The 23,302-nt window shown below is 42.6% G+C and overlaps 1 protein-coding gene across 1 annotated transcript in view; it reads left to right on the forward strand.

Moving 5' to 3' along the window:
- The first annotated feature begins 593 nt into the window (after positions 1-593).
- The window catches only part of LOC121859224 (serine/threonine-protein kinase fray2-like), a 39,880-nt gene continuing 17,171 nt past the window's right edge, over positions 594-23,302 (forward strand). Inside the window, exons 1-2 of the mRNA XM_042355963.1 lie at positions 594-931; positions 5,563-5,602. Of these exons, the coding sequence (XP_042211897.1) occupies positions 594-931; positions 5,563-5,602 (378 nt within the window). The remainder of the gene's footprint in view (positions 932-5,562; positions 5,603-23,302) is intronic.

Below are 23,302 nucleotides of genomic sequence, written 5' to 3' on the forward strand. Positions count from 1 at the left end.
TGGATAGACGGAAGGACAGATGGCTAGAGTGAACTATACGTAAATCAAGAGGAAAACTCATGCGGAAAATTCCTTCACACACACACATACATACATACATACAAAGACAGACAGACACACACACACACACACACACATATACATGCACGCACACGCACACACACACACACACACTCACACATATACATGCACACACAGACACACACACAAAGGTGCCGCCTTAACCCCACGAGTCCGCTCCACCATCACTATGCAAAGCTTGGTAAGCCTTGGCGGACACAGGAAATATTAGGGACCAGGTCGAATTTCAGGTCTCTCTCTCTCTCTCTCTCTCTCTCTCTCTCTCTGGCTACAGCTCAGACACAGTCCCTTGGGTCCTGTTAAGGTCTGGAAGTCGACCTCCCTAAAGGGGAATGGTCAAGGGGAGGGGTGGTGGTGGGGGTTAGTGGAAATATATGTGTGGTGGTCTGTGTGAGAGAGAGAACAAACACAGGACAAAGATGGACAGCGTATATATGAATTGGACGTCATTATCACAGTGATAGGATCTTAGTAATCTCTTAAACAAGGCGTAAAGAGATTGACTAACAAACATGTTAGACTCGCTGGACAAGGCGAGTCAAGCAACAGACAACCCAGCGGCAGAGAAACAGCAACAACGAACGGCAAACAAGCAAACTGACAGGCAGACAAACAGGACAGGCAAGAAAGCCAGCAGGCAACCCCAGCGGAAGCCGGCAAACAAGAAGAGCAGCCAACCGGCAGCAACAGCGAAGCAGCCAGACGAGCAAGCAGACGAAACGCACAGGCAAGCAAACGGCAACGACGAAAACCCAGCAAGAAAGCAACAGCAAGCAAAGCAAGCAACTGACAACAGCAAAACCAGCAAGCAACAACAACCAACCCAGAGACAGCGCAACAAAAACAACCGGCAACCAACCAACAACGAAACGACCAACAACAACAACAACACACACAACCAAAACCAACAACAACAGCGTCGGTCGTGTATGTATCTCTTCTTTTCCGTCTCTCTCTCTCTCTCTCTCTCTCTCTCTCTCTCTCTCTCTCTCTCTCCTCTCTTACTTCCCTTCTCTCCCTTTCCTCTTTCTTCTATCTTTCTCTCTCTCTCTCTCTTCGTTTCCCTCTCTCTCCTTCTCTCCCTCTCCCCTCCCTCCTCCTCTCTTCGTTTCCCTACTCTCTCTCTTTTTCTCCTCTCCTCCTCCCTCCTCTCTTTTTTTGTGTGTAGGGAACCCACTCGCGTGTTCTCAGTATACATCACAGCTGTTATTGTTGAGACAAATTACCTGGGACGAGTGCTGACGAAGGGGGGGGAAGGAGAGGAGTGACAGGGGGTGACGAGGGAAGGGAGGTGACAGGGAAGGGGGGTGACAGAGAGGAGGTGACAGGGGAAGGGGGTGACAGGGAAGGAGGAGTGACAGGGAAGGGGGGTGACAGGGGAAGAGTGACGAGGGAAGGGGGGTGACAGGGAAGGGGGAGGTTGAGGAAGAAGGGAGATGGGGAAACTGAAAAAAGAGACTGGAAAAGGGAGAAAAAAAGAAAAGGAGAAGGAGGTGAAGGGGAGGCGGAGTGAGGGAAAGATGGATGGTGTTTAGAGTAACGAGAGGAGGGAAGGAATGGAAAAGATGGGTAAGAAAGAAGGAAAGTAAGGAGGATATGGAGAGAGAGGGGTATGGGAGGGTGGATGTAAGAGGTAAGAGGAGAGAGGAAGGAAGAAGTAGGGGCGAGATGGAAGGTAGGATTTTAGTTTAACAACTTTATGGCCAAAATTGAGGTACAATTGCCTTATTCAGTAGTTCAGTCTGGTCTAGGGAGGGAGGAGGGGGAGGGATGGAGGGGAAGTGAGAGATATTGATTGATATTGAGAAGGAAGATGAGAAAAAGGCAAGAGAAGAGGGAGGAGAGAAGAATAAGGCAGACGAAAGGGGGAAGGAAGAGTGTAGAGAAAAGTGAATGGAAAAAGGAAGAGAATGATGGAGAGGTAGACGATAAGAAGGGGAGGAAAGGAGGGGATTAGGTGAAGTAAAAGTCAGGGAGTGGGATTGAGGTGAATGAGAGGCGGATAAGCGAGGATAAAGGGAGTAAGTGTAGGGGGACTTAAGAGGCACAAAAAGGAAGGGTGATAAAGGGGGCGATACAACAGGAGAGAGAGAGGGTGGAAGGGGTGACAAGAGAGGAAGGAAGGAAGGAAGGAAGAGGGAGAAACTGGACATCAAAGTGAATGAAGGAGGAAGGAGAAGGAGGGATGGGTACTGAGTCAGAAGAGGGAGGAGAAGAGGAAACAAGGAAGAAGAGGAAGAGGAGAGAAAGAGGAGGAAGAACAGGAGAAAGAGAAGGAAGAAGAGGGTAGTGAGAAGAGAAAAGGTGAAGACAACACACACACACACACACACACACACACACACCAAGGATTCTATATTAAGCTGTTCAAAATGGTCCACCGGGGTGAGAAGACGTCCCTGGGTTAATGAGGAGGAGGAGGAGGAGGAGGAGGGAGGAGGAGGAGGAGAAGGGAGGAAGAGGCGGTTGAGGGGGGAGTGGAGGGGTTGAGGTGGAGGTGGTAGAGGGGAGTGGAGGAGGTGGTGAGAGGTCGAGGAAAGAGTAGAAGAGGTGGTGATGGAGGAGGTAAAGAAGTAGACGGAAGAAGGCGTGTAAGAGGAGGCGAAGAAGGAGGAGGAGGAAGAAGCGTGGAGGAGAAGAAGAGGGGGAGAAGAATAAGGAAGAGCTGTAGTAGGAGGAGACGAAGAAGAAATAGGCGGATGATGAGGAAGGTACGTGTATCACCGTGTACTGGGGTGAGTTTGCTCACCACTCCCTGCCGGTTTCAAACCCCCTCTTCCCCTAGTGACAGATGACGTCATGGAGGGGGTCCTTTGGGGCGAGGGGGGACCTATGGAGGGGAGAGAGGCAGAGAAAAGGAAGCTAAGGCCGGGTTATTTCTTCTTGAATTATATTGTTTTTTCTTTATCGAGTAAATTTGGTTAAAATTATTTTCACTAATTCGAGGAAATCTGGTAAAAAAAATCTGTAAATTACGTAAATGTGGTAAAATACCTGATTAAAATAAGTTACTTTCGTCTACATTATTATTACGATTTTTTTATTTGGTTAAAAAATACGCCATCTGCCTTCTCCATTGTCTTCCTTCTGTGTAAATATTTGCTAAGTCAACCTGACCTGATTATGACCACTACTTATGGATAATATTATACACACACACACACACACACACACAGTGTACGTAAAAACCCAAAAGAATATCGTACGTCAGGCAGCGATTTCAAGATGGCAACCCGGTACAGTAGTCTGAGGCGTCACTTGTCATCAGTAATCATTTCTTTTCCCAAACTTTTCATTCTTCTCAAACTCGACAAAAATCAATTTATAAAACCTCTTTGTAAATTGATAACCAATATGCAATTAATAACGAAGGATAAAGAGAATTAATCGATTTTACTTCAAGAGCAACAAGTTGACTCGAAGCCGCCAGAAAAAGGCATCATTTGCTCCCCCTCGTCAACACGTTGCCAATAGCTGCGACACAAAGAGGCCACCGACCGTCCGTCCCTCTGGTGACTCAAAACCAGCTTCCAGAGCCTCCAGAACACACACACCACAAGACCCTCCTCTAATTGGCTCACCTACCTGGAGGGGAAGACGCGACACTTTCCCTATTACCAGATAACAAAAAGGGAAAAGATAAAAAACATCAAATTAGCACTTGAGAAAATAATATTAGCCTGGGTAAAATTTTCACTCTTTATTTATCTTTTCATTTCATTCCCCTCTTGTACATCCTCTCCTCCTCTACCCCTCCATCCCTTCCTCTCCTCCTTTACCCCTCCATCCCTTCCTCTCCTCCTCTACCCCTCCATCCCTTCCCTCCTCACCCTCTACCCTCCATCCTTCCTCTCACCCTCTCTACCCCCTCCATCCTCTCCTCTCCTCACTCTACCCTCCATCCCTTCCTCCTCACCCTTCTACCCCTCCATCCCTTCCCCTCCTCACCCCTACCCCTCCATCCCTTCCCTCCTCACCCTCTACCCCCCCATCCCTTCCTCTCCTCACCCTTCTACCCCCATCCCATCCCTCTCACCCCTCTACACCGCTGTCCTCCCTCCCCCAAGCCCTTGACTTATGATTATTTGCATATCAGGAGGGGAAGGAGAGAGGGAGGGGACGGAGTGGCAGCCCAGCTAAATCGAGTGAAGCCGACCATTTGTTTCATCCGCGAGTTCCAATTAAAACATAATCTGTGTGGCAGGTTAGATAATACGGCCGTAGTTTACGAGGATAATTTGTACCGTACTGATATTATAATCGTGATTCTCTGCTGAACGTTGTCATAAGAAAACTAAACACGGTAATTTTATGTTGTTTGGGTGGGTTTTTTTTCTAGCAACAATGAACGTGATTTTGAGTTGGATTATATATAAACAGATATCCGTCGCCTGGTGATATTAGTATTCGATTACTTTGAAAATAATGGTAAAATATATATTACATTATTTATACGGTTTATACTCTCTAATACTGCGTAATTAATCAATATATAACACAAAGGCAAAACCAAAAAAGAATATCTCTATTAAAACAAGAAAAAAACTAAATGAGGCGCCGAGGAAAACAAAATATATCGAATTTTCCAGCATTATTAGTGAAACTCCAGGTACAAAGACGGAAAGATCATCACTACATCTTTGCTCATTTTCCGGCACTAACGAACGACAATACGAAAGGTAAATATTGGTGTAGATAAATCCCGCGAGGTAAATACAAACATTTCATTTGACCAGTACTAATGAATGTTACTGAGAAATATAAACACGGTTGACGTTTCTCACAGAAGAGGAATTGAGCAACCAGTCGTATTATCCAACACTAATGAACGACGGTGAGAAATATCGACAGAAAGTTTAGCCGTTCTGACTGTCAGTACTAATGAACGTGAAGATCAGAAGGACAAACAAGAAGTTAAACCATTAACATTTCAAGTTGATGACGAACGTAGTTAGGAAATGCCAAGTTGATTCAGCACAGGAACGAAAGACGAGTATTTTGTTGTTTTTTAAGGCAATAATGAACATAAAAACAAAAACAATTGATCCAGCTGAGAAAAGATGAGAATATATTTTTCCATGACAATAATAAACGTAAAATACTAGAAATAAAAGTTATTGACTAAATTGAAGAGAAAAAAAGCCACCATTTGTATTTTTAACCACTAATGAAGAATAAAAAATACAAAACAAACACAGATATAAGGCTACCAGTTGTATATTTCCAGCATAGATGAAGATAAATATAATATAGACAATGATAAATCTCACGTTGGCAACTTTCGGGGTGGCAGACCGAGGGTTCGAAAAGGCATACAAGAAAGGAATGGCGAGAGACGTACGCCACTTACCATCCTGTCACCCCTCTCCCTCCCCGCCACTTACCCTGCCACGCTCACACACTTTGCCTTCAATTACTCTTCCTAATTGATCCCCACGTTGACTGATGGAGCCTTCAAGCCCCTCATTAACACTTTTGCAGGGTTGATACTGGCGACGCAGAGGAGAAATTAATCAAGTTTGTAAGTTTTGATAATTGCTAAGTGGACTCAAGAGCCATCAGACGAGAACCCCAACTCTCTAGATCACCTCAAGCGTTCTTATCCCCCACAATTGAAGATAAAACGCCCTCTGAAGCGACTTTGATAAAATTATAAAAAAGATGGAGGAGAAATTATACTTTAAAAGCTGTTGTGAGTTATGTCTTTGTTAATTAATAATGTGAATGAAATGAACTAAAAATTCCATCGTTCACCTGTCACTCTTGTAAAGTGTTTTAATTTTATTTCTTTTTTCTGTTGTTAATGAACGCTGCTAAACACAAACACAAGTTCCCCGAGACAATAATCAACTTGTTTACTAATGCTAGACACAAACATTCTTTCCCGTCAATTATAATAATTTGTTAACGAATACAACTGGACACAAACAAACTTTTCCTGCCAAAATAATTTGTTTAAGAACGCTAACTGGACTGGACGTAAATATTTGCCGCCCAAAAACCGGCTGTTAACACTTGAAACCCCCAAACAAACAACAGAAACTTTAAAAAAAAAAAAAAAAAAAAAAAAAAAATATATATATATATATATATATATATATATATATATATATATATATATATATATATATATATATATATATATATATATATATATATATATATATATATATATATAATAATAATAATAATAATAATAATAATAATAATAAAATAAATAAAGATAAATATAAATAATTAAAACCCCAATAAATAAATATATAAATACATGTAGAATAAAAATACAAACTTGTTAACGAACGCTGACTGGAACGTAATTATTTCAGGTAGTTAGATGATAACAAGTGTAGTAGTAGTTGATATATATATATATATATATATATATATATATATATATATATATATATATATATATATATATATATATATATATATAAAACTTAATGTTTTATGTACCTACAACTAACTTTTGAGTCGAATGTTACTTTGTATTTACTGACTTTCTGCATAATAAAGTTCCTGTCCCATATTTTTCTCTCTCAATATCTCTCTCAATCCCTCTCTCCGTCTCTCTCTTTCTCAGTACCTCTCCCACCACCACCTTCAACACGATGGTCTGTTGGTAATCCATGACGGCCTACCACAGTAAGTTAAAAGCTCTCACATTTTTTTCGACTTTTCCAACCTTTTTTTTTTTGGCATAACTCTTTATCGTTAAGGAACACTATAGGAGGTGCGATGATTTAACCCTTTGATGACGATGACTTAACCCATTTATGACGATGATTTAACCCTTTGATGACGATGATTTAACCCTTTGATGACGATAATTTAACCCTTTTATGACGATGACTTAACCCTTTTATGACGATGATTTAACCCTTTGATGACGATAATTTAACCCTTTGATGACGATAATTTAACCCCTCAGGACTCAAAGGGTTAAACAAGATTTTTACTTGTTTTATATTTTCGACTTTTTTACTTTTTATTTTTTACTTTGTCGACTTTTTTTTTTTTTAACTATTTCACAATTTCACTTGGATAAAAATAATCCCTTACAGTCAGAAGCAACAATCAGGTGGCTGTCACTATCACGTAACTTGGGTCATTATCAAGGTCACTGGATCATACTGCTTGACCTTCCCTCGTCCCTAAAAGGTCAAAGGGGAGTTAGTGAAATATGGCGCTGATGACCGTAGAGTTTTATTTGTCTTTATTTCTTTACGTTCGATTTGAGGGTTAAAATTTGGGGCGTTTTTTTGCATTAATGAATAAAATAAGAGACGGGCGGACAGACAGACAGACAGAGAGACAGAGAGAGGTGATTGTTATTTCTTAGGTGTAATTCCATGGCTATCGTTTACTACTAGATATCGTAACACCTTAAACGATATTTGAAAGCTATCGTTAACTTGCTACACGTTATCCCAAGGCTATGGTGATGGTGGTGATTGATGATGATGATGATGGTTACAGTTATGGTGGTGATTGATAGTGATGGTGGTGATGATAAAGGTGATACTTAAAATAGGTTATATCAATTCAAGGATCATTAGCACAACTAATTACTTAAAACCACAGCCTTTAGACCCCACAACCGTCATTAGCAAGCTGATAAAAACTAAAGGAACACAAAGTAATTAGCGAGAAATTTGGATACAATATTTTCAAGGGTAATTATAAAAGCTAATGACCATAATTATATTTTTTGAGACCATATCCTTAATCACCAATAAAGGGGGAAAACTCTTAAGTCACAAACAAGGTACACCCTCAAGGTATAACTCGTCAAAATCTAGGTAAACCTCGAATAAATACGCCCTTGATGACTGACTTTCTAAGATAAATCCCAGGTGATCCTTGAGTAAACCCTTGAAGGAACACCCTCGATGTACCTCAAGGAATAATCCGGGTGGTCCTCGAGAGAATATTACTAGGTATTAGGTGTTGTCATGTGTCACTTAAGTCGGGGGAGAAGGGGGAAGAGGTGGAGGAGGGAGGGGGAGAAAGGAGGGGATGGGAGGAGGGAGGAGGGAAAGGGGAGGGAAGGGAAGGATGGAAGAGGGGGGAGAAGGGAGGGGGAGAGGAGGAAAGAATGAGGAGGGAATGGAGGAGAGGAAAGGTTAGGGGTGAGAGGATGGAAGAGGGGAGAAGGGAGGGGGAGAAGGAAAAGGTGAGGAGGGGAGGAGAGGAAGAAAGTAAGAGAAGAGAGTAGAGGGAAAGAACGAGTGAGAGATTAGTCTCCTCCCCCCCCCCCTCACCGCGGTCTCTCCAGATAATCCTCTTCTCGGTCTTTCCATCTACTTCCTTGATTTATCTACTCTCTACCTCTTCCAGTGTTCATCTACCTCTCCTACCCGCCTTTTCTCCCTGCGTTTCTGTCTATATGCTTTCTCCCTCTTTTCCTTCTTTTCTCTCTCTTTTTCTCTTTCGCCAATATTTTATTTTCCAATTCTCTTCTCACTTCTCGCCTTCTGTTCTCGTTCCCTCTCCTCCCTCGTCATTCTCTTCCTATCTTCCTCTCTCCTCCCTCTCTCCTCCCTCTATCATCATCCCTCCCTCGTCATTCTCTCCCTATCCTCCCTCCCCTCAACTAGGGTATTAAAGGGATGATATAGATCCCATGAGACAACTCCCTATTACCACCACAACTACCACCATTACTACTACCATTATCAGTACCATAACTACCATCATAACCATAACTACTACCATTATTACCACCACAACTACCACCATCACTACTACTACTACCAGCTCCTTCAGAAAACCAACATTGCTATCTTCATCACTAATACCTCAAACCACTACCATCCACCACTCACACCACACCATCACCACCCCACCATCACCACCCCACCATCACCACCCCCATCACCACCCACCATCACCACCCATCACCCACACCATCACCACCCACCATCACCACCCCACCATCACCCACCCCCACCCCAAGATGCCTCTACCCAGGGATAATAATGTAATAATACCAATTTCTGCTTATAAGAGAGAGAGAGAGAGAGAGAGAGAGAGAGAGAGAGAGATGGGGATGTGGATAATAAACCAATTTCCACCAATCTAACAAATACCAGGAAAAGACGAGAGAATAAATGGAGGGAATAGGGACAAAGCTAAGAATAAGTTCACCCAAGGAGAATAGAGAATTATGATGAATATTTCCCTATCTCTCTCTCTCTCCTATGTCTCATAAAAGGAATAAATGTGAGAATTGAAAATAGGTGATTAATAAACGAGGAGAGAGAGAGAGAGAGAGAGAGAGAGAGAGAGAGAGAGCCACAACCACTAAATACACCATCTACCTTTAACCACTATGGAGGGAGAGGGGAGAAGGGGGATGGGAGAGGGGTTAAATCCACCATTAACCTTTCAGTACAAAGTAATCCCATAGTGACGTCATTATTTCCTTATTAATCCTACCCTCTTTAAAAATCCATTAAGGTTTTTTTAGGAGGTGGATAAGTGGTAATTACTTTAAAGAGGTTGTACTTATTTTAAGGGCGAGTTGTAAATATCTAAGGATTTTAATGTACTACTTTAGGATTTTGTACCTAATTTAAGGATTTTAAGATAGACAAACACATCACATTATCACACACCCATAAAATTACCTCAGATTAAAAAAAAAAAAAAAACACCTTTCTTAACTCTGCCCTTAAAAAATTCATTAATACGTAGTAAAAACTTTCTCTTCATTAAACACCATCTCGGGAAAGATGGTCCTAGGCACAGTACCAATAGAAGTGAATATGGGTATGTCATCCTACGTGGCACTCGACCTTACTGTGGGAGGGGGGGGCATGATGGCACCGTGATCCATTAAGCTCTGGGAAATAGGTGAGATGAAGTCATTAATATCCATAACAGGTGATGATTAATTACCTCGCTCCTTTTGAGAGAGAGAGAGAGAGAGAGAGAGAGAGAGATAATGGCGGTGAAAGACAAGAGAAGACAGGACTATTGTTTCAAAGATATTGTTATCCTCCTTGCTGGTGTGGAAGAGCATTGTAAACTCGTGTGCGTCGTCGTGTTTGTAGCGTCCGTAGACATACATACATACATACATACATACATATATACATACATACATATTATCTTTCCATTCATTTATTTGGCATTTAACTAGATATATGATCATCACTTTGTTTTAATTTTTTTTACAACGTGGTGTTTACATGTGCTGATTGATGCATGTTGAATATTAAACTACGGCATAATATAATAAACCCTTTTATATATGACCTATTTGACACTAATATGGTAATAAATAACACTACAAAACAACAACCACAATCACAACTTTCAACAACAACCACAATCTAAATTACCAACAATCACAATCATCAACAAACACAGCCACAACTACCAACCACAATCATAACTACCAACAAGCACAATCACCATCAACAACAACTACTATCACAACTACCAACAACCACTATCATAAATACTGAGGAAAATCAAACTAGCTAACAAGATTCTACACACAAGCAATCATCTTTGTCGTCTAGTCAGAGCCATGTACAAGGGGCCATAACTCACAAGAACAAGGACAAAAACAGCTGATTATCGAACTGTTGTGATGTCTTGTTGTGATGTATCTACCCACCAAATTTAGTTACAACTCATAGATATTTGTTCAAGTTATAGCGTTGATAACACTTGGACGGACGCACGGATGGACGGACGGATGGACGGACAGACGCACGGATGAACCTAATGAATGTTTACGTCACCCTTCTGTCTCTCGTTATCATCACCATTATCCCTTATCACTGTCATCATATATCACCCAACCAGGAACTCCCCTACTATCATACCCCCCTCTTTCCCTCTCCCCTCTCACCTCCCCTCCTGTCTAATTTATTTTCCTCCCACTCCTCCCCCACACACCCTCTCTTCCCCTTCCTTCCCACCCTCTCTCCCCAACTCCCATTTCTCCCTACCTTTTCCTTCCCTCTCCTACCCTCTTCCTTTCCTCCCCACTTTCTTTCTCTTTCCTGTTCCTTCTTTCCTTTTCCATTTTATTTTCCCTATTCCCCTTTACTTTCCTCCTCCTTCCTTCTCCTTCCCTCTCCCTCCCTTCTCCCTCTTCCCCCTCTCCCACCTCACTTCCCCCCCTCTCTCTTCCCTTTCCTTCTACCGTCTCCTCCTGCCCCTCTCTTCACTTCCTCACCTTCCTTCTCCTCCTCCCTCCTTCTCTTCCCGTGTCTCTCTCTTCCTTTCCCCTTTCCTCCTTCCCCTTCCCCTCCTGTCCTCCCGCTCTCACGCAACCCTTCACGGAGCGGCCATAATTCAAGGCTTCACGACAGGATAATTCCACAAGTCTCCCTCAACTTAACAACTAAAAAGAACACGGAATTTCCCCTCAAACCAGAAAACTGTGGAATGTTGTGGCGAAAATTCGATATAGAGGGGACGAGCCGCTTCCTTTGTGAGTCAGTGGAGGGTGAGGGAAGGAGGAAGGAAGAGAAGGGAAGGGAGAAACAGTGAGGGAGGGTGGAAGGGGAAGGATGAGGAGTGGAGGGGTGAGGAGAAGAGGGAGGGTGAGGGGAGGGAGTGTGGGGAGAATGGTGGGTGAGGGGAAATAAGGGGATAAGGCAATATCCAGGAGTGAAGGGAGGCCTGAGGGCTAAGGGAAGAGTAAGGGGAAGTAAGAATAAGGGAAGGACTACTGTGAGAGGGGTAAGGGGTATCCTGGGGAGAGGGGAAGGGGAGGCCTGAGGTAAGGGGAAACAGGGATGAGGGGATGCCTGCAGGTGAGGGGAGACCTAATGTGAGGGAGAGCTTTTGTGAAAGGAAAGTCAGGTAAGTAAGACAAGTCTTTGTAAGGGGAAATCTGGAACATAGTGCTCACTGTGAGGGGAAATTGCAGAGTGAGGGGAAAAGACGGGGAGTCTAGCGTGAGGGGACATGTTTAGGTGGAGGGAGACAAGCGAGATAAAAGTGTAAATATCATAAAATATAAACAAACAAACAAACAAATAATAATAATAATGAAGACGAAGACATAATAATAATAATGAAGACGAAGACGATGATGATAATAATAATAATAATAATAATAATAATAATAATAATAATAATAATAATAATAATAATAATAATAATAATAATATACGAAAAATAAATATGTAGAAAATAAACACCTGGATAAATACATTGGACATGAGAACAAAGGATAAAACTAAATAAAAATAAGAACTTGACCTCAACACCCCCCCTCCAAGTAACAACTCCAGCAGAGCGGAAGTTATAGCCCAGGCCAATTAATAACAATAATCCCAACTTAATTGAAACTGGGCTGTAGCAAGGCGGCTTACTGGTGCCCTGGGTAGTGGCGCTGTAGTTAATGGCGCTGTGGTGTATATAGTGGCTCTGAGGTGTAGTTAGTGGTGCTGTGGTGTACATAGTGGCGCTGTGGTGTACATAGTGGCGCTGTGGTGTACAGTGTCGCTGTGGTGTACATAGTGTCGCTGTGGTGTACAGTGTCGTTGTGGTGTACATAGTGGCGCTGTACCTTAAAACAAATCCTGTACACCACATTATAGGATAAATTTCTCATCCTAAAATCAAATCCGACATAACTGTGAAGCCAAATCCCTCTTCTGACATTCACTCCCTACAAATACATCCCCATCCCTACAAATACATCCCCATCCCTACAAATATACCCTCCCTCCCTCCCTTCCTACAAATCCCCACATACGATTAGGATTCAGTTCACACAGTCACCAAGGCAGGAGTTAAGTCGTGCCAGCACCCAGAGAGATGTGACGACCCAACTGACCCCATAAGACCCAACTAACCCTCATAAGACAGGTCAGGTGAAAATTGGGTCAAAAACAGATAATTTACCATAGTGAGTTGACCTAAATCCCTGACGAGACCATACAGGGTACATACTCTTATCATCCTTAGAGACTTTGACTTAGACACCAATAGTTTAGTTTAATAGCTAGACGTGCTAGTTTAATTTACCGTAAGCAAGATGAGTAGAATTATAAAAGAAACTAGTAATTTAAGATTTTTGGGGAGAATACGATAGAAATACGACATTCTCCCATATTAAAAGTCTTCTCTTATCTAAGCTAAGGGAAAAATAACTTAGATTTTAAGACATGGATCTCAATGCACTTAAAAGATTCATTGTAAAGTAATCTTATTTATAACTAACTCTACCGTAAATATATGAGTATTTTGAGACTTCCGAATGAACAAGCTTGATCCATTACTAATTTAACCAATTTCCTTCCCTGAGTTACGAAAAACAAAAAATCGTATGAACATTTGAGAATCCTTATCTGTGAAAAGAAGTAATTAACTTTCCTCTCAGTTACGGCAAAAAAAAATCACATAAACCTTTGTGAATCCTTACCGGTAAAAAAACTAGGTAATTCACTTTCTCTTACCCTCAGTCACGATGAAAAATAATCGTATGAGCCTTTGTGAATCCTTACCTGCACCCGCCTGTAATTAGTGTCATAAGCCTTCAAGTTTAGGTAAAAAAAAAAAAAATCTAACTGCGAATTTTCAAGAATATTCGTCCTAGACTCTATAATTACTTTACCTGTTGGTAATTACAGGTGAAGATAACGAGAGAGACGAGTCAGAACCACCAGTGGACGAGAGACGTGTCAGAACCCCCCAGTGGACGAGAGACGTGTCAGAACCCCCCAGTGGACGAGGAGTCAATATGTGAAATAAACTTGGCCGTGTCGGAAAAGATAGCAACTTCGGGCGAACTTTTTCACCTTTAACTTAACCCCCAAAAAATGTAACTCCGATTTCGCTTATGGGTTTACCTGGATTTAAAGAGGATATTACCTGTGGGTTTACCTGGATTTAAAGAGGATATTACCTGTGGGTTTACCTGGATTTAAAGAGGATATTACCTGTGGGTTTACCTGGATTTAAAGAGGATATTACCTGTGGGTTTACCTGGATTTAAAGAGGATATTACCTGTGGGTTTACCTGGATTTAAAGAGGATATTACCTGTGGGTTTACCTGGATTTAAAGTGTTTATATATCTCATAATATCAAGTGAGAGAGACGAAAGCTGCAGGTAAGACTTGACTCACTGAGACAGGTGTATAAGGAGGAATTAAGAGACAGTTCGGGGAGATATCACAGCAAATCTGAGAGCTAATCCTGGGAAATGAAACATGAAGGCTTGTCAGGCAGATACTTGTGAGAGATGAAGGAAATAGATACTGTAGAGATATTGCCGACAGGTGTATGAGAGATATTCCCGACAGGTGTATGAGATATATTCCCGACGGGTGTATGAGAGATATTGCCGACAGGTGTATGAGAGATATTCCCGACAGGTGGATGAGAGATATTCCCGACAGGTGTATGAGAGATATTGCCGACAGGTGTATGAGATATATTCCCGACGGGTGTATGAGAGATATTGCCGACAGGTGTATGAGAGATATTCTCGACAGGTGTATGAGAGATACTCCAGTGAAAGACATCAAAGATACACTCATACAAAAAATAAATAAAAGCAGAGAGATATTTCAGAGAGACAGACCCCAAAAATATCTCTCAAGGGGCAAGAGCAGACATACGGAAGCCACCCACTCGCCCACTCATCCTCTTCCGACCCCCACTCCCCCCTCTCAGATCCCCCTCAACACGGAACTTTATCATAACTTCCGGCAACTTTTAGAAACAAGAAAGTTTTGGCAGCTTGTAAAATTGTTTTCTATATATATATATATTTTTCCCCCTTCTTTCAATCTCTTATGTTTACGTGGCGAGGTGGCGATATGAGGGAGGGGAGGGAGGGGGAGGGGAGGGGGAGGGAGAGGGGGAAGAAGGGAAAGAGATGGATTGGAAAGGTGATATGGAAGAAAGGTAAGGGGGGTAGGAGGAGTGGAAGGTAAGGGTGGAGAGAGGAAGGGGAACGGAAGGAAAATGAAGGGGGGAAAGAAAGGAAGGTGAGGAAAGGTTAGGGGGAAGGGGAGGGGGTATAAAATGGCCAAATAAGTGTTAGTGTAAAGGGAAAAGTGGGGGCGGGGCGGGGGGGGGTGTTAGAGTTCCAGCTGATTTGGATCTTACACTGCGGGAGGTAGAGATTAACGCAGGCACACCAGACTATATATGGGTTATAAATAAGAGCTTTGGTAAGAACATTAGTTTACGATTAACAAACTGGAGAAAAAAAATTGCAATAACATGACAACAAACAATTCAATAAATAACAATTAACCACATCAGAGTTAATTAAAAGAGTATCAAGGTATAAATTGTAAATAATGTGAGAATAAACTTTTAAAATGATAAGAGTAAAAAAAAAAAACCCACCGTGAGATCAAAACAAGACCGTCTGGTTCCTTAGAAACACCTACATGACACGGGGCATTACCTCTCTCTCTCTCTCTCTCTCTCTCTCTCTCTCCTCACCGAGCATCAACAACCACACCTGGAGTCTGGTTACCAAGGCGACGGGGGAGGCTGGGGGTTACTCCAGGATGCCACACAATATTAAACGACTATTGTGCTCAACTTGGTCCAACTTCACAGAGAAGAGTCACAGGGTACGTCTTCCTTTCTTCACTATACTTTCTTCACTATACTTACTTCACTATACTTACTTCAGACACAAAGACGAAGGCCAAGGTGATGCAATTACACAAAATACATCAATGACAAGAAATCACTTTGTTTTTGTTATTCCAAATTGAAGGGAAAATCTGACTTAAACATTGAAAAGCCAAATCCACGTAATTTTCCCCCAATCTCTTTACCTGGTACACTGCTGTGGCTCAGTCAGGCCGGAGAGCCATGCTATTACACCTCAGGGTCGGGGCGGGATGACAGTCGTCCCCACAAAATGGTTTTGGGTTGGAGGGATATGATAACACGTCGAGCTGTGTGTGTGTGTGTGTGTGTGTGTGTGTGTGTGTGTGTGTGTGATCCTCCCCCATCTGCTCGGGGATAGGGATGGTAATACGGCTTTAAGCACACACACACACACACACACACACACACACACACACACACACACACACACACACACACACACACACACACACACACAACAGTATCGTGAATATAGGGCTGTATTGAAGGCTCTCAGTTCCCAATTATTCCCAGTATTGTCCAGGTAAACAATGTAATTCTTTGGAAACACCTGAGCCATTACCCCCGAGGTGAACCCATCTACCCAGGAGGAGGAGGATGGTGACACCAGCTCATCAATACACGCTACACACTGGGAATAGAAACGCCAAAACAACACTGAATGCAACGCCCATGTAACACCTTAAATATAGCACCTAAACGGACTGGCATTCATTACGACACCCACGGATCAGTCTTCAGTGTAACGCCCACGGACCAGTCTTCAGTGTAACGCCCACGGACCAGTCTTCAGTGTAACGCCCACGGACCAGTCTTCAGTGTAACGCCCACGCACCACTCTACAATACAACGCCCACACACCGCTCTGAGCAATTAAGGCAGAACATTACCACATTATCACCCGACACAGCAACACCGCCCCGACACCAACACATCTGGGACACATCAACACTGGAGACATTACCTGCCCCCTCCCCTCCCCCCCCGGGACTTTTAATACATTGGAGTGCACAAACATTAGCAACACACACACACGTTAAACAGCCTCTCTCAGCCAATATCATCATACTGTCTGTAATTTCATCATTATTATCATTATTATTATTATTATTATTATTACTATTATTATTATTATTATACCGTAGTTCAACCTCTCTGTCGCCAGGTATTTTCACCATGTAAACAAAGGAGTTCCCCAAGGTTACATTATATATTCCAGGAACCTCTTCAGTTTGATAGCTCGGGAGTTGCTGTATTCCACGATTAAAATTTTTTGTATTATACTTGGACGAGGAAATGAACGAAGGAAAAAGTATCATAGATCCCCCATGGTCTGAAGGCCCTGGTAAATGAAAAATTCCTGAAGGCCAACAAGTGGTTCAATATAAGTGTTTACCTCCCTTCCTACCTCACACAGACCCGGGAGGTAAAAACATGCTTCCAAAATTTTCTAGAGATTAATTTCCATGATCCCGGCATGAGAGGGAAGAAGCAGGTGGAGAGGATGATGGTGTGGAGGGGATAATAATGGTGATGGAGAAAATGAGAAGAAGGAGGAGGATGGAGAGGATGATGATGATGAAACCAAATATACCCGATAGTGCTACGAAAAAAGATGATAAAGACGGTGTATAGAAGATAATGAGAGTGACAGTGGGATTTGATGATGAAGAAGATGACGAGCACAGACAAACAGACAGACAGATAGACAGACGATAAAAATAGTATACAAGAGGAACACCAAGGGGAATAACAAGTCGAATATTGATTAATGATAATAATGATGATGATCATAGTGACGGTATACAATGACACCTGACACGAAAGAGTAGAGACACGAAAGAAAGTAGATAATCCTACGAACATAAAATACCTCCCTAATTTACATAATATTCCTTATCAACAAATACAAATAAAATAATTAAAATTCAATAGCAATTTTTCACCAAAATAAATAAACAATGATGATATTACACGCAACGTTATTTGTGTTCAAGGCCCCCCCCCCTCCCCAAAAAATAAAAAAAAAATAAATTCATTAAAAAAAACTCTGTTCACGTCATTACAAACTAAATTGAACATTAATGTGCAGTAACATACCATTAGAGCTGATTAAACTATTATTTCTTTTTAATGGAAACCAAAAAATGCAAATCCTCCAATTCACCGGTGGGAAAAAAATATTGCTGGGAAACTTTGGAAACAAAAGGTATGACTCACATTCTCTCTGATGGGAAAAACATCATAAATATTTAGAGTTCATTAATAGGTTTGTGTTTTTATTGTTTATTTTTCCTGAAGATGTTTATATTTTGCAACACCAATTACTGCAACATATATTACTGTGATATTACCCTTGCAATACCACTACAACACTATCAACGTCTACACCCTGAGGCACCTACCTACACCCTGAGGCACCTACCTACACCCTGAGGCCCCTACCTACACCCTGAGGCCCCTACCTACACCCTGAGGCACCTACCAACACCCCCCAACGAGGTGTAGATATATGAGGCTCTTACGTAACTCTCTGGACCAGTAGCAGCTCCTGGACCACTACTGTACCGCAGCATCTGGACCACTACTGTACCGCAGCTTCTGGACCACTACTGTACCGCAGCTTCTGGACCACTACTGTACCGCAGCATCTGGACCACTACTGTACCGCAGCTTCTGGACCACTACTGTACCGCAGCTTCTGGACCACTACTGTACCGCAGCTTCTGGACCACTACTGTACCGTACAGCTTCTGGAGCTTCACTTAATGTACCGCAGCTTCTGACCACTACTGTACCGCAGCTTCTGGACCACTACTGTACCGCAGCTTGGACCCACTAATGTACCGTGACTATTTACACCTCACGCTCCCTGACACTGTAGTCTTGGAGGAGATCTGCAGGATTAGGGACACACACACACACACACACACACACACACACACACACACACACACACACACACTAGACACAGGGGTGAGAGAGAGAGAGAGAGAGAGAGAGAGAGAGAGAGAGAGAGAGAGAGAGAGAGAGAGAGAGAGAGAGAGAGAGAGAGAGAGTCGGTCAACCTATAAATTTTTACCCTACCTTCTCCCCTCCTTCTCTCCCCTCTACCGGTCTCCCTCCTCCGACCACTCACCTACTACCTCCCTTCTCCCCAATTTATTTCCTCTATACCTTCTTCCCTTTTTTGTTTCCTTCTCTCCTCCTACCACCTACTTTCCCGTTCACCTCTTCTTCCTCTTCCCCCATCTTCTCCCACTCTCTTCCCCTATTTTATTTCTCCTCCTCTTCTCATTTCTCTCTCCTCCCACTCTATTCGTCTTAATCTTCTCTACTCTGCTCTTTCCCTCTCTGTCCTCCTTTCCCTTTTTCTCCTCTTCCATCTGCCCCTCCCCCACTTTTTCCTCTTCCACCTCCACCTACTTCCCCTTCTCCCTACCTCTCTCCTCTTCTACCTCCTACCCCTCCCTCTCCTCCTACTCCCTCCTTCCCCATTCTTCCCTCTATACTCTACCACCACCCCCTCTTCTCCCCACCCATTCCCCTCACCCCCTCACCACTTCCCCTCACCACTCATGCACTTCCTCAACGTTCGATTTCACATTGAGTCAGGTCACTGTGGACTGACCATGAACTGGCCTCTCAAGTGTGCGATAACTCACCAGTCTGATTGTCGATAAATACCCACAATAACCCCGAGGGACTGAAGATATGCCCTCAACCCCCTCAAAGTCTCCAGCGAAACAAAAGAGCATCATTTTACAGTATAATCTCCTTCGTGGAACTGGGGAGGCTTGTTCTTGAAAGTATATGTCTTACATGGAAACAAAAGAGCATTATTTCGCCGTAGCCATTATTATACTTCAAGTAATTAATTTCACCATAGGCATTACACTTTATGCATCTGGAATACACACACTTGCTGGGAGCTATAAGTCTTCAGTGACATAATAGATAATATAAATGTATAACACTCTAACATTATATGAGTCAGGGAACTCAAAAACATCATTGGTCAGTAAGTGGTGGAGAAAGAGAGCAATATTTTAGCGGGTATTCTTCTAAGTGTGGCATCGTTGGCACTGTCGGTAAATTTGGGATCTTTGGTATTGTGGGTAATGTTGGTAATATTGGCACTCATGATGGTTGGCAATGTTGGAACTGTTGGCACTACTGGCTTGGCACTGTTTATCAATACATTACTTCCCCAGGAGGATGTAGCGGCGGCACTGGCCAGCAATAACTTACCAGAGTAAAATTGGCTTCTGTAAACGCAATCAAATTTTTGGGGTTTATTCCTCCACTGTTGACCACTTTATGTTGGCGCATGTGTGTACAGGTGTTATTGGCGCAGGTGTGTACAGGTGTTATTGGCGCAGGTGTGTACAGGTGTTATTGGCGCAGGTGTGTACAGGTGTTATTGGCGCAGGTGTGTAGGAGTTATTACAGGTGATATTGGCGCAGGTGTGTGTACAGGTGTTATTGGTGCAGGTGTGTAGGATTTATTACAGGTGATATTGGCGCAGGTGTGTGTACAGGTGTTATTGGTGCAGGTGTTGGATTATTATATACGTTATTGGCGTAGTATTGTCTTATCACCTGCATGTTATTGGCGCAGGACTGATGAGTTATTAGTTACACATTAATGGTGTAGAACTAGAGAGAGAGAGTCACGCTTACCATTCAGTCTTTCCCCTTGTATGCTCTCGCGCCCACACACACTCACCTGTGGAAGAACAGAATAAAAGTTAAGTCAACAATAATGAAAAATATTTAATAAAGAAAATAAAGAAAACGTTGACAAATATATAAAGTAAAAGAAAAATGATAAAGATAAAAATATGTAAAAAAATCAAAGGAGAGGAAATAAAAAGATAAATATTAGAAAATAGAAAAAATAAAGAAAAAACAAGACAAAATACAAAACTGAACGAAAGAAAAATAAGAAGAAAAATTTAGTGGGAAAAAAAGGAGGAAATTAAAAGAACAAGAAAAAAATATAAATACATAAAATACAAAAGAAAAAAGAAAAATACATAAATAAGAATAGAATAAAAAAGCGATAGAGAGAAAAAAAATAAAAAAAATAAAAAGAAAAGAAATTCACAAACAAATGACAAAGAAACAAAAATAACCCAACCAAGAAAATAAATAAAAGAAAATGGGCAAAACCACACACACACACACACACACACACACACACACACACACACACACACACACACACACACACACACACACACACACACACACACACACACACACACACACACACACACACACACACACACACACACACACACACACACACACACACACACACACACACACACACACACACACACACACACACACACACACACACACACACACACACACACACACACACACACACACACACACACACACACACACACACACACACACACACACACACACACACACACACACACACACACACACACACACACACACACACACACACACACACACACACACACACACACACACACACACACACACACACACACACACACACACACACACACACACACACACACACACACACACACACACACACACACACACACACACACACACACACACACACACACACACACACACACACACACACACACACACACACACACACACACACACACACACACACACACACACACACACACACACACACACACACACACACACACACACACACACACACACACACACACACACACACACACACACACAACCAATTCCTAGGGTCACCCACGCCAGGTTTAAAGTTGACCTGACATGGCAGTTTGAGAGATAGACTGACATACTGACCTGACCTGACCTGACTTGGCACTTTGAGAGGAGCTAATGAGAAAGACTGGACTGACTTTTTGATGACATATCATTCGCTATAGCCTTCAGTTAGGGTCTGAGAGATAATCGGGTCATTTGTGAGGTGCCTCTCTCCACCACACTGACAGTATCGGAAGCCTGCAGTGGCTAATAGGTTCACTCTCGCAACACTCACCGTAACTAGAGGAGAGGGATGGAGGAGGAATGAGAGGGTGAGCAGAAAATGGGAGAAGACAGGGAGATTGAGGACGTAAGGAGAGATGAATGCTGCAAGTGAGAAGGTGAAAAGGGAATAAGGAGAGGGTGAAGGAAAGAGAGGGCAAAGGAAGGAAGGAAAAGGTGAATGACCAAGGTAGAGGATGAAGAAAAGTCGCAAGGAGAGGGTGAAGGACAAATGGAGAGGCGAGTGACCAATGAAGAAAGACGGGATAAGAGAGAGAGAGAGAGAGAGAGAGAGAGAGAGAAGTATGTTGATATAGGAGGCAACACTGAACAAAAACTCTCCTTCACACCTTCTCACTCGAGTTGTTTACAAACCTTTGAGAGGACCTGTGTATACTTCAACACGTATTAGTAACATAAACACCTGCATCGACTCCTTCAACACCTGTCCCTTAACACCTGTCCCTTACCATCCCCGACTACTATTAAACTTACCCCCCACCACCATATAAACACCCCTTCCAACCCCCTACTATACAAACCCCTCCTTCCCCTCCTCCCTCCATGACCAGCTATAAGCCAGACCATAAATCTGATAGACCACCACTTCTCCCCCTCCTCTCCTCCCCTCCTCTCCCCTCTTAAAAGCTCATCCACCCCTCCTCCCCTCCAGTTCCTAATGACGTACACACACACACATCTCCAGTGGTCTCATTGCAGAGAGACAGAAATATACATACATAGACATAAATAATACAGACAGAGAACGTGTGTATGTGTGTGTGTGTGTGTGTGTGTGTGTGTGTGTGTGTGTGTGTGTGTAGGTGCTCGAGACATGCCATTCAAGTTATACGTCATTACCTCCCCCACTTCAACACACACCAACAATAAATATTAAAAAGGATCACTATACCTAGGTTGGGGTCACTATACCTAGGTTGGGGTCACTATACCTAGGTTGGGGTCACTATACCAAGGCTGGGATCACTATACCAAGGTTGGGGTCACTATACCAAGGTTGGGGTCACTATACCAAGGTTGGGGTCACTATACCAAGGTTTAGGTAACTCATCAACCTGGCCCCCCTTAACTACCCCCTACAACCCTCCACGCTCCCCTTACAACCACCATCAATAACACACAACTCCCTGGTTCTTATTCATTGGACACTAATATAATGTCAATTGTCTGTTATTTAGAAAAAGTTATATTGCTATACACTTTGTTCACCACGCACATAGTATTGATATCTGTGTGTGTGTCTGTGTGTGTGTGTGTGTGTGTGTGTGTGTGTGTGTGTGTGTGTCAATTACCCATTTATTATCTCTCTCTCTCTCTCTCTCTCTCTCTCTCACTTAACCTGGTGAGAGGAATATCAACACCTCCTCTCACTCACTCTCACAGGAATGTAATTAACTATACCATGTTAGTCAGCCTCTACCGCCGCCAGAGAGAGAGAGAGAGAGAGAGAGAGAGAGAGAGAGAGAGAGAGAGAGACAAAATGGTGTATATATGTGAGTGAATATACCCGTGCGTGTGACGTAACAACACCGTATATACTGCCATATATATCTATATTATAGGTC

Source organism: Homarus americanus, unplaced genomic scaffold (genome assembly GCF_018991925.1).
Source record: "Homarus americanus isolate GMGI-L3 unplaced genomic scaffold, GMGI_Hamer_2.0 scaffold47521, whole genome shotgun sequence".
Taxonomy (NCBI): domain Eukaryota; kingdom Metazoa; phylum Arthropoda; class Malacostraca; order Decapoda; family Nephropidae; genus Homarus; species Homarus americanus.